Source organism: Neopelma chrysocephalum, unplaced genomic scaffold (assembly GCF_003984885.1).
Source record: "Neopelma chrysocephalum unplaced genomic scaffold, ASM398488v2 Primary Assembly neopelma1_224, whole genome shotgun sequence".
Classification (NCBI taxonomy): Eukaryota; Metazoa; Chordata; class Aves; order Passeriformes; family Pipridae; genus Neopelma; species Neopelma chrysocephalum.
The window spans coordinates 131,656-144,024 of record NW_020897886.1 but is presented as its reverse complement, the minus strand read 5'-3'; the positions used below and the strand labels follow the sequence as shown (position 1 = coordinate 144,024).

At 53.0% G+C, this 12,369-nt stretch overlaps 2 protein-coding genes across 4 annotated transcripts; one reads left to right on the top strand and one right to left on the bottom strand.

Moving 5' to 3' along the window:
• Window positions 1-818: 818 nt before the first annotated feature.
• BCL7B (BCL7B, BAF complex component) lies at window positions 819-2,786 on the top strand (the record flags this gene model as incomplete). The annotated part of the gene is made up of 3 exons (XM_027703305.1): window positions 819-1,128; window positions 1,338-1,417; window positions 1,813-2,786. Coding segments are annotated over 3 exons (483 nt in total), but the record flags the coding sequence as incomplete, so codon positions are not given.
• A 70-nt stretch (window positions 2,787-2,856) lies between these two features.
• On the bottom strand, window positions 2,857-10,004 carry LOC113977298 (schlafen family member 13-like). 3 transcript variants are annotated; one of them, XM_027703298.1, is made up of 5 exons: window positions 9,931-10,004; window positions 7,841-8,955; window positions 6,880-7,008; window positions 5,674-6,421; window positions 2,857-4,678 (listed from the first exon to the last, which is right to left on the bottom strand). In XM_027703298.1, the coding sequence occupies exons 2-5, from the start codon at window positions 8,946-8,948 to the stop codon at window positions 3,904-3,906; spliced, it is 2,760 nt and encodes a 919-aa protein (XP_027559099.1). In that variant the 5' UTR covers window positions 8,949-8,955; window positions 9,931-10,004; the 3' UTR covers window positions 2,857-3,903. The 3 variants fall into 3 exon arrangements, 2 of the variants coding, with proteins under 2 accessions (XP_027559099.1, XP_027559098.1); XR_003537314.1 differs by lacking the exon at window positions 9,931-10,004 and adding an exon at window positions 5,470-5,572 and having other exon boundaries at window positions 4,632-4,678; window positions 7,841-9,108; XM_027703297.1 differs by lacking the exon at window positions 9,931-10,004 and having other exon boundaries at window positions 7,841-9,108.
• Between the last annotated feature and the right edge of the window lie 2,365 nt (window positions 10,005-12,369).

Genomic DNA, 12,369 nt, shown 5'->3' with positions numbered 1-12,369 from the left:
CCTCTGACCTGGGGAAAGACTCCAAGGCTGAACATTGCCAGTTCTGTGTGTGCTGTCTGGATGGGGAAGAGCAGTGTCCTTCTCCAGTGTGGGGTTGTGCTGATCTACTTCTGGACTGTCCCTGTCCAAACTATTTGGGTTTGCTGTCAGAAGGAATCTTAATCAACTGTTTCTGGGATCTTCCGGTGGGAACCGTCACGTGGAACTGGAGGACTGGGGGTTCCTGTTCCCCCTTTCCACTCACTGCTGGGCAGAGGCATGCCTGCAGCCAAGCCCGCTCCTTCCAGCAGTGACTTCCCTGGACCTTGGGATGAAGGGACAGAGGATGTCCCTGGCCTGGCTCTTGGTCAAAGTGCTGTGGTGCAGCCAGACAAGGATCTGGCAGTGCCGGAGTTGCTGCTGGCCTGTGCCCAGCCTCTTCTCTGGGCTCCTGGTGTGGCTAAGGAAAACCAGGGAATGTGCTGGCCCTTCCAGGTCATGCAGTGAGGTTGTACTGCAGGTGTGCAGTTTGGGAAGGTGTGTGCCAGGCCTGCCTCCCCATTCGGAGGCAGGTGCTGAGTGTCGCTGCTGGTTCTGCATCACAAACAGAGGAGGAACAAAACCCTGGTAACACAAGCAGGAAGTTCCTGCCCTCAGAGGCCCGGGGCCCTCAAGGGCTGCAGTTGTGAGATTTGGGAGTGCAGCCCCTTTGCCTCCTGCTTTTTTGCACACCCTGGGGTCTGTCTGCTCAGACTTGTTCCCTCTCCCCTGGCCAGTTGTGTCTGTGATGCCCCTGGTGTCCTGGTGCACAACCCTGTGCCCAGCAGCCCTTGTGCTGACAGGGGACAGTGAATCCCCCATTCCACTCCTCTGACAGTGCTCTGCCTTTCTCGGCGAGACCCCGGCTCACAGTGCCGCACTCGGCTGCCCGTTCCCCCGGGTCAAGGTGCTCTCCTTCACCAGGTGCTGTTTCTGCAGATGAGAACAGCAACCAGAGCTCCCTGTCTGACGTGTACCAGCTCAAGGTGGACAGCAGCCCCAACTCCAGCCCCAGTCCCCAGCAGAGTGAGTCCATGAGTCCTGCCCACACGTCTGACTTCCGCACGGATGACTCACAGCCCCCCACCCTGGGGCAGGAGACCCTGGAAGGTGGGTGCTGGGCTGGGAAGGGAGCAGGGGAATGGCAGGGCCTGGGGAAGACCACATTGGAGCCATTGGTGGTCCAGTGTGTGGCCGAGGCACTGCTGGAAGTGGACAGGGCAGTGGGGACTTGTGTCTTCTGCTGAAAGTCCTGTCCTGGCTCAGCACTAAGCTGGGTGCTGGGTCTGCATTGCTGTGAACTGTCCTGTTCTCCCCAGAGCCCTCCCTGCCTTCCTCGGAAGTGGCAGACGAGCCTCCCACTCTCACAAAGGAAGAGCCAGTCCCCCTTGAGACTCAGGTAAGGGAAGGGCATCGAAACCACCTCTAAATGTACAAGGCCCCATCGTGGCCCTTTCACCCTCATTGCTGCTCCCTGCACCAGAAACATCTGGATGGATGGACTTTCTCTGCAGTCCCAAAGTGCCCCCCAGGGAGTCCCCAAATCTTCTGGCTTCCTGAGCTGTCCCCTGGTTCACATCAGGCCTTGAAGTGTGGATGGGAAGGTTTAGGGAAGGATGTTGGGGTTTGGGAAAACGACGATTGTGGTGGGCTTCAGGGCTGGAGTGGGTTCCCATTGCTGGTGCCCTGGGGTTTGCATACAGGTGACAGCCCGGGTTGTCCCCAGGGTGTGACAGAGCCTTGTCTGGCTGTGCGTGGCTCAGTGTCACTGCCTGTGACCTCTGACTCTTGCAGGTAACTGAAGAGGAGGAGGACTCCGGTGCGCCGCCTCTGAAGAGATTTTGTGCCGACCAGAACTCTGTGTGCCACACGGCCTCGGAGAGCTGAGCCTGCCCGGCCCGGCACCCTCGCCAGCCCCTCGCAGAGCTGCCTGGCCCCCGGCACCGGCGCTTCCCCCCAGCCTGCCCCTTCCCCAGCATCGGGGCTCCCACCACTCGCATCGTGCCCGCCCTGCCCTGCCCTGCCCTGCCCTGTCCGACAGACGGGGCCGCCACCAGTACCTGCGAATCTGCCTCTATTTATTGGCTCCCTCTCTCCCTGCTCCGTGCCCTCGAGCTGTGGGGCTCCGCTGGGTGGGCTGCACGCGTGGGGTGGGGGGTTCTCCATGGGGCTCCCTGCTCTCCCGTGGTCTGGCAGATGCTGTTTGCCTGCTCGTGGCTGCCCTGCCTGCCCTTCCCTGGGCACTGGGAACGGGAGAGCCGCCTCCCGCCTGCTCCAGGTGATGTTTCCACTCTGTGGTGGGCACAGGCGGTGCTGGGGGTGGGGGGCGGTGGGGGGAGGGCGGCAGGGACCCGCTGGGACGCTGTGCAATAAGCTGCTGGTTTAAGCCATTGGTGTTGGGAGAGAGGGGAGCGCTTTCCCCTCCCGGAGGGCAGGTACTGGCCGGCCTCGGCTCTGCCCCCCGGGAGCCGGCAGAGTATGGGGAGCCGCTGCCCTGTGCTGGGGGTCCCTGCCCCTCGTACCCGCCGTCCCCGGCACGGGGAAGGACGCGCGGCAGGTGCCGGAGCCCCCGGGAAGCACTCCCGGCCCGGGGCTCTGCTCCCCCCAAACCCCGCTGCCCCCCAGTCCCGCTCTCCCCCCGCCGCCACTGCATGTCCCGCCGAGTCTGTGATCCAGCCTGGCGAAGCCGAAGGCGCGGCCGCGCGTGGAAGTGGAAAGTTATTTTAGCACTGAATAGAATATTTTTAAAATTAAACTATTTGAAATACGGATGCAGAGTGCGCTGTGTGCGGGGCGGGGAGAGAAGAGCAGGGAAGTGGAAGTCGCCGCTAGATGGGACTGTGCCCAGACTTACTTTGTCCGCAGGGCTTTCCATCCCCGAGCCCACGGAGCCGGCCCGGAGCCCCCGTCCCCCGGGAAGGTCGGTCAGCACCCGCTCGGGGTCCCCCGCCTCCCCTCCCCGCCCGCCTCCGAGGCCGGTGTCGGGACGGGCCGGGCAGAGGAGCCCGGGGCGGCCCCTCCGAGCTATGCAGCGTCCCCGGCTGCTCCCTCACTGCTACTCCACTCCAGGAATGTTTTCCTTAAGACAAGTTTAAACACTGCAGGAGGGCACCTTTCTTTACCTGAGTGCGCCGAAGGGCTGCCGTGACACGTGTCACCTGAAACTGGCACCGACTGCCTCGGTGCCTTGGCAGGGTTTAGGTCTTCCTTCTCCTCAGACCTTTGGCTGCACTGGAAATTTCTTTCCAATTCCTTGGAAATTCCTATTAGTCCAGGAACACTGGCCCTTGCAAGGCCCTCCCATTTTCTGATCTGGAACGCTGGCCACATAAATACAAGAGATCTCAAAGTCAGAAAAAGCCTTTTATTACAGAGAAACAGAAAGCTGAAAATTGTACAAAAGCCTCCATCAATTTTTATTTTTTTTTACCCTGGACAAATATGACATTATCATGTCACTATTTATCCAGCTGTAAGAAATCTAATATCAGAGTAGGCAATTATAGTCACCACTTTACAGACAGACATCAGCAAAGCTGCGGCAACAGTTGGAAACTGAGACAGGAAGAAAAGATGTAATTAGGTGGTAGATTCTCAACAAGGTTTTACCAATCAGAGTTTGAGGAGCCACACTGCTGATGTCACATTTGTCATGACAGTAAGAACTGGGCTGTCAACAACACACTCTGTTGCAGCAGCTGGTGGACTTGAACCCTTCAGGAGTCCTGTTAGAATGAGGAAATCTTGGTGACCCATTGCAGTCGCTGATTGTGATACTGTGTTTCTGCAAGGCTGCTCTCTGATGTCACTGATATCGCACTAAATGAGTGAAACTTTCCAGCGCCTAGAGCCATAGGAACTATCCTCTTAAAAATATCTTTCCTTCTAATAAAACAAATGGACTTTGGTGTTGGCTCTGGACACTGCGCAGAGCACAAGATTGTCAAATATCTGCCCTTGTGCAGTGTAAGGGTGGATGACAAAGACAATCGTCCTTTCTAGGCCTGAGAAGCGTCGGATGCTGTCAAGAACAATGACATTTTTCGAAACACCCTCTGCCAACCCCAAGGCCCCCCTCACCCTGTGCTTGCTTAGTTGTCTTTCTAGCTCAGGTTGCAGTTCCAGTCTGAACTGCTCAGCTGCAGGCTGTGTGCTGCACAGGATGGCGATATCTCCGAGGGGATAGCCTTGCTTGAGGTACCTCTTGCAGTGCTTGGCCACGTACTTTGCCAATTCATCTGATCTTATATTTTGTTCTCTAACGAAGCAACCAGGCAAAGAATGGGCACATTCAGCCTCTTTCAGCAACTCTCCCAGCAGTTCACAGGGCATACCTCTGATACGTGTTTGGAGGATTTCCCCCATGCAATTTAACATGAAATGACATATTTCCTTGCCATTCCGGACCATTTTGGTCAGCCATTCCTGAGGATCCATTTTTGAAAAGTCAAGACCACAGTTACATGGATAAGTGGTCTGGAAGAAATCCACAAAGACCCAGAAAATGCCACCACTTCTCTTGACTATTGACCAGGCGCGTTGGTACCAATCTCCTTCATCACGACGAAAATTCTGAGCTTCATCAACCACGATGTGTTTCACGGATGGGAAGTTCTTTTTCAGGAAGGTAGCACGTGTCACAGCCTGGCAGTCCTTATTTCTTCAAAAAATGAAACACAGACCCAAAAAAAGAATATGTTAAATAAACAGCAGATGTGACCAGCCCTTACTGACTGCCTCCATCTCTCTGGGGGTTCTTGCTTGGAGGGCTCATCCTGCTGGACAATGCCAAAGTGCCCATCTCAGCTGCACCATGCTGTGTCATTTTCCCCATGGAAACATTGATTCCAAGGCATTGGCTGTGTGTAGGCATTGCTGAGCAGCCACCACCACCTTTGGATGTGCCCCAGGAGGAGGCTCAGGCCCACCTGCCTCCACGGCCCCCATGGGAAGGCTCCCCAGGGTGTCCCTCTGCCCTGCTCTCCTGTGGTGCCCGGGCTCCTGCAGGAAGGACAGGTTCCCTTTTCTCCCGGGGTCAGCAGGGACTGGCAGCACTTCTGCTGCCTGCTGGGGCCAGGACCTGCTGCCGGGGCACTGAGCAGGGCTGCAATTCCCTGATGTCATGGGCCTTGTCTGCCGCGGAGGCTGCTGAGCTCCCCGTGCTGGCACAGCAGGAAATGCAGCAAGAACAGAGCTGGGGGACTGCTCTGCCTCAAATCCTCACCCAGCAGGATGTTAGTTTCTGTTCTTGTTACAAGCTCCAAGGGCTCTTCCTGGCACAGCTGCACAAGAGCCCTCAGCAGGCCCAGCACAGGCAGTGCTGAGGCAGCAGCAGAGAAAGGGCCAGGGGCACTTTTGAGGTTGGCACCAGCGGTAACAGACCCTTACACTGAGGGCACTGTCTTTGGAAGCTCTAACACAATCCTGCAATCCCAAACATGGAACGCTCACTGCAGTCACTGAGTGCTGGATCTGGGCCAGAGCTCAGCTCAATCCCGCTTTCAGTGTGAACTCCTTCCTGGAGATGAAGGTTGTGTCTTTGTGTCAGGCAAAGCTATAAATTTGTCAAAGAGAGGTACATTCAGCAGGGCTTGTGCTGTAGGCACAGAAGATGGAATGAGATAATACAAAGAGGAAATACACATTACTACTTACCTTACAAAATCCCTCAAGGGTTGATTTTCACAAATATAAAGTATCTCATCTGCAGAACAGTGAAAAGCGTTTTTTATTTTCTCAATGATCTTCAAAGCAACGATTGTTTTTCCTGTCCCAGGAAGACCAAGGACAAACAGCTTCCTGACTTTGTGCAGGTTCTTGGAGAGCAGCTCATACTGTTTGAGAGTGAGAAGGTTGAAAATCTCACAGCCAAGATGGTCACTTAAGTAGGACTTAAAGCCCAGCACAACAATCACAAGTGCCCGCAGGAAGGCAGGGATGTCCCTGGAGGTGAGGATGTAACTCCTTGGGTAAGGGCTGGTGGAATCATGCAGGGTTTCTTGCCGGGGAACCTCATTCTCTTCAACTGTTGTCTGGTCCTCTGTGTCATTCAGCTGCAGGATCTGGGGAATCACACACACTCTTGAAGTATATCCCCCATCATTGACTAGTTTTTGCTTTAAGGCACGAGCAGTTTCTCTCCAGGTTCCATATGTGACACAAGAGGCATTCCTGACCACAGTAAACAACACTGGATACTCACTGTCAGCTACTAAGAGAGCATCACACACAACATCCTGGTTTTTCTGCAAGCCAATGTCAACAGCCCAACTCCTTGAAAATATCAGTACCCCCTGGGTAACTCCACGGAGTTGTTTTCTCATTAAATCCTCTAATCCAGGGTACTCTGAGAACAGGTCAGTGCAGATGGTTTCTGGCTTCCATTTGATTTCATTAGAACCCACTAGAAAAAAAAAAAGTAATCAAAAATTAGAAAAGCAAAACACAGCAAATAATTTACTCAAGACAGCAGTTACTAGGGGAGATGTTACACCATGAGGTCATCAAAGAGAATTATTAACTAGATTTCAGTTATGCTCCAAATAAATTGTTCTGTCTCTCTTTTTTCTCTGAGAAGACTTTTGAGCATAACAGTTGTCAGACAGTGCACAAAGCCCTCAGAATCCAGGTGTATTCTCAGTAACTGTGTGCATTATGGATTGTACTTAGTGACAAAAATGGGAGAAGATATCAAAGCATCTGAAGAATCAGGGAAATAAACATTTTTGGAGCCACTGCACCTTTTAAAATCACCCTAATAGTGCTTTGCCTAAAATCTGATATTTAGATTATGCTATCTTCCTTGAAGGTCTGTCAAATAAAAGCTTAAATTGAAAAAGAAAACCAGAACAAATACCAGACCTGGATAGAGATGTTCTTGGAGTTCAGCTGCACACTGCAGACCAACTTTGGAATAAACTGGCTTGATCAGAGGAGGGCCGTTTGCCAAGCTGAGCTCAGTCTTAAATTCATCAGCCAAAGCTGACACAACTAGGGGGAAGAAATGTATGTTATATCCATCAGTATCCTTCTATATGAACTTTTAAAACACTGCACTAAAGAGTAACTAAAAGGGTTAATTTAAATCCTCCCTTTGCAATCCTACCCAAGAAAATGCTGCCTACACAGTTAAGAATGACAGGTCTCCAGTGTTTGCCCAGAAAAGCTGTGGCTGCCCCACCCCTGGAAGTGTTCAGGGCTGGGTTGGATGGGGCGTGGTGCAACCTGGTCTAGTGGAAGGTGTCCCTGCCCATGGCAGGGGATTGGTACGAGATGATCTTTAAGGTCCCTTCCAACCCAACTCATTCCAGGATTCTGTGATCTGTATTTGCTGTAGAAGAGAGAGGGCTCTCTCTAAAAGGTGGCTTTATAGTTCAAAGACAAGATCTAGACCCTATGTGGGATGAGTTTGAGACCCCAACTTTTATGGGAAGACATTTCACAATGAAGTTGGGTAAAGTTCCTTAAAACAAGCAAAGCCTTGCAGCCCTGCTCCTTCAAAACAGCCCTTAACCACCACAGAGCCGCTTCTGGGCCATCTTGAATCTTCCCACTTCATTTAGGGGCATATGGGATCCCTAGGAAGGAAGGTTTATTCCAGTTGGGAGTACCTCAAGAAGTGCTGCTGAACCGGTTCAGAGGGTGGGGTGCCACTGCAGGACAGTCACCACACTGTCACCTCGGGGCCTGGGGCTGGGCCTTGGGCCAAAGGGCCTTTTCTGGGTTTGTGAGAACTCCCAGCACAACAATTTGGGCTTTCCTCCTGAACATTTACAGTCCAAGGCAGAAATGAAGTTGGCTCTAACATAGGTGCAGATTTTACCTGGGTCTGAAGCTGTCATGAGCTCCATCCATTTCCCCATTCTCAGTCTTTCAATCTTGCCACCCATCACCATCCAGGATTCGGGGTCACCATGGAACACAGGGCAGCAGGACTGTTCAACATGCACGGCGCAGATGTAGCCCTGTGAACATCCTGCTTGGTCATAAACATCCAGGATGTGTGTCTGGAACTGCACTCCCAGAGCCTCAGAGCCACAGGAGTGATAAATGGACATCGAGCTGATGGTCTTGGCCACTGTTTGTTCTAAGGCTTCTTTCTTCACATTACTGTGGGTTCCGGTGACTTTACCATTGTTATCCACACCAAAAAATAAATATCCACCCTCAGTGTTTGCAAAGGCAGAGACATAATTAGGAAGGTTTTCACTTATGTATTTCAAGATACTCTTTGTACTGTATTCCTTAAATTCAATATGAGTTGTCTCTGTGAAACCCAGGACCTCCCCAACCAGCACTTTGTCTCTCTTTAGAAACCTGGCTGCAGCATCTTGGATGTCGTGCTCCTGGATGTTCACAGAAGTTTCATTTGCTCCACCAGAAACACTCAGCCGAGCTCTCTTGGCACTCAGTCCATTCACATTGTCGCATTTGGCAGAGCTTTTCTTCACCCTCAGGAATTCAGGAGTGTCTCTTGACTTGACAGGGAAAACGGAAGTACCGGACCTACGAAACAAACCAGTGCTCAGGCTGCAGAGACGCGGCTTGGTGGCTTCTGCACTTCCTTGTTCCAGGCCTCCACAGCTCCATGTTTTAACAAAGAGCAGCAGGTTACTCCCCTCCTGCATCCACGTGAAGTATTCACCAATCTCGTTGCTGCCGATGCAATCCCGGAGGCTGGTTTCGATGTCCAGACCAAGGCCATGCTCCTGGAAGCAGTAATTCCTGTCCTCACTCTCCATCCTCACTATTCCTCCTCCTGAATTCAGCAACGCACACACTGCTATGGAAAGGTCCCTTCGTTGCCTTTTCTGATTCTGATTCATCTTCTTTCTGTAACTCTCTCCGACAAGCACTTTCCCAATATCTATCACCACATCGGCATAGTTCGTCTTCAAGTTGATCAGCAGATGCTCTTCCTGGTTGGACATCCTGATCCTGGAGGGATACATTATCAAAAACACTTCATGATTGTCACAGAGTCATTTGGGTTGGGAAAGCCCTCTGAGACCATGAACTGTTCCCCCAGCACTGCCAAGGCCACCACTAACCCATGTCCCCAAGTGCCACATCTACATGTCTGTTAAACCCCTCCAGAGACGGGGACTCCACCACTGCCCTGGGCAGCCTGGGCCAGGGCTGGATAATCCTTTCTCCCTAATATCCAACCAGAATCTTCCCTGGTACAACTTGAGGCTGTTTCCTCTGGTTCTGTTACTTGTTCTCTGGGAGAAGAGCTGGACCCCCACATTGTTCCACTCTCCTGTCAGAGAGTTGCAGAGAGCGAGAAAGTCCCCCCTGAGCCCCCTTTTCTCCAGGCTGAGCCCCCCACCTCCCTCAGCTGCTCCTCACCAGACCGGTGCTCCAGATGCTTCCCCACCTCTGCTGCCCTGGTTTGCACACTCAAAGAAGTGCCAAAGAAGAGCAAGCACACGGCAGTGGGACCAAGAAAATCCAGGAAAAAAAGAAACATTGGAAACATTGAGAAATGAAAGTCACTGTTTGCAAGGCACAGGCAGGTGCGAGGGTGCTGGTGCAAAGGCAGCGAGAGCGGCGGGTTAAGGCAGGAGTTGCTGGGGCTCTCTGGCCGCCGGGGCTGCAGCCGCTGCTCTGAAGCCCCGTCCAAGGAAGGCGCATCCCCGCTCACCGCCGCCGATTCCTCCCGGTCCCCCGTGAGCGGTCGGGGCCGCCGCACAGCGCGGAGGGGCCGCCCCGGGCCGGTCCCGCTTCCGACACCGGCCCCGGAGGCGGCTCCGCCGGGCGCTGCCGCCGGCTCGGCTCGGGCTCGGGGCTCTGAGCTCGGGGCTCGGGTCCGACCGCTCCGGACAGCGCCGGGCACCGGCCGAGGGGGCGGAGGGGTCACCGGGCGGGCGGGGAGGGGAGGCGGGGGGCCCGGATCGAGCACTGACAGACCTTCCCGGGGGACGGGGGCTCTGGTCCGGCTCCGTGGGTGCGGGGACGGTGAGTCCCGGCGCTATCGGGGCTTCGCGGCGGCCCCCGGCGAGGAATTCCCAGCGAGGAATTCCTGGCGAGGAATTCCCAGCGCGGTCCCGCCCGGCGAACTTCCCGCCTGTCCCCCTCCCGCCCCTTCGCTTCCCGTTCCCGCCCCGCCTACAACCTCCTCTGCATCTGTATTTCAAATAGTTTAATTTTAAAAATATTCTATTCGGTGCTAAAATAACTTTCCACTTCCACGCGCGGCCGCGCCTTCGGCTTCGCCAGGCTGGATCACAGACTCGGCGGGACATGCAGTGGCGGCGGGGGGAGAGCGGGGCTCGGGGGCAGCGGGGTTTGGGGGGAGCAGAGCCCCGGGCCGGGAGCGCTTCCCGGGGGCTCCCGCACCCTGGGCCAGCCCCCGGCCCGGCTTTGGGGCCATTCGGCACCGGCGGCTTCTGCATCTCAGACCCTCCAGACCTCCACGTGAAGGGGGTCCCCATCTCCCAGCCTCTGTGAGAGAGTCGTCCCCCACATTTCCCTTGCAGTTGAAACTCCTTTCCAATTAACTGGAAATTCCTATTATTCCGGGACCACTGGCCCTTGCAAGGCCCTCCCATTTTCTGACATGAACACTGCCCACGACAAACACAGGAGGTCTCAAAGTCAGAAAAAGCCTTTTATTACAGACAAACTGAAACCCGAGAATTTTGTACGAATGTCTCAGTCAAATACCTTTTTTTTTTTTTTTTTACCCTGGACAAATATAACATTGTCATGTCGCTGTTTATCCAGCTTTATCAAATCTAATATCAGTGTAAGCAATTATAGACACCATGTTACAGACAGATATTGGCAAAGCTGTGGCAACAGTTGGCAGCTGAGACAGAAAGAAAAGACGTAGTTAAGTGGTAGATTCTCAACAGGGTTTTGACAGAGTTTGAAGAGCCACACTGCTGATATCATGTTTGACATGACAGTAAGAATCAGGCTGTCAACAGTAGACTCTCCTGTAACTGCTGGTGGACTTGAACCCTTCAAGAATCCTATTAGAATGAGGAAATCTTGTGAATCCACTACAGTTTCTGATTGTGATATCATATTCCTTGCGTAACAGCACATGGTGTCTAGTGTTGGCTCTTGACACTGAGCAGAGCAGAAGATTGAGACCTATCTGATCTTGTGAAATGTCAGCATGGATGAGAAACAATCTTCCTCACCCAAATAAACATGCATTAGGTAGGTGAAGCACATATATTAGATAGGCAAGTTCATGTGAATTTTTCTATATAAAATATATAACTTTTTACACCTTGGTGTGCTTGATTTGTGAAAACCTTGTGCTGGTTTAAAGGTAAAACGGCAGGGGAAATGAACCCAACTCAAAAGAGATTATAAGAATAATAATTTAATAAAAATAATACAATAAGTACAATTATACAGACGAACAATTGGTTTTAGCCCACAAAAACCCAGTTGTATAACCTGGGACCCTGGGGCACGAACAAAATGTTGTTTGTCGGCTCCCGTGCCGAGCCCCACGTGGTCCCCTGAGTCCAAAAGTAAAAGGAGAGGAAAAAACCTATTGGTGTGAGTGATGGTCTCAGTCCAATTGAGAGTGGTGATCGCAGTCCGGTCGAGGTTCTTGTCCTCCTCTGGATCCCACAAGTGGTACCAGAAGTTCCAAGACACCAAGATTATATATACCCTCAGGTTCAGGCAGGAATGCCCAGTACCTATGGGTGATTTCGAATCCTGTGTGTGAGAACAGGGACATCCTCCTCTCACAGGCGTCTTAACACCCAGCTTATAGCCTGAGGGGTCAGGTCTGCTCTGGGCGGCTGCTGCAAATGGTCTATTGTTAACAGTTTCTGGGAAATGACGTGAAGGGTCTAGTATACAAAGGTTGGGTTACATCCACATAGTGATGAACTGTTCTAACTAGGACAAACCTCCACCTTGCACCCTGCGCAGAATAAACAATGTTTCCTTTATAAACTGGATTCTGTGTCTGTGTTTAGAGAGCTCGTAAAATTGGCAACAGTGTGAGGGTGCTGGTGGTCTCCATGAAGATGCCCTTTCCCTGGCACCCATGGATGGATTAGGAAGGGGGTAGGGTTTAGGCAGCTCTTCACACACAGGTTTGGGATGGAGGTCCATCCACAGAGCGGTGGGGGCCCTGCAGCACATCCCCTCACCATTGCCATGGGGCTGTCAGGATAGGGGACTTTGTCCTGGGGTCTATTGTGGGGGAATGTGGGGGACTCCTCACAGAGAGGCTGTGGGACCCTCATACGGAGGGATGTGGGAGACACCCCCCAATGGAGGCCATGGGGACCCTACAGGGGCCACGGGGATCCTCACATGGAGAGATGTAGGGGACCCTCCCTCACACGGAGGGATGTGGAGACTCCCCTC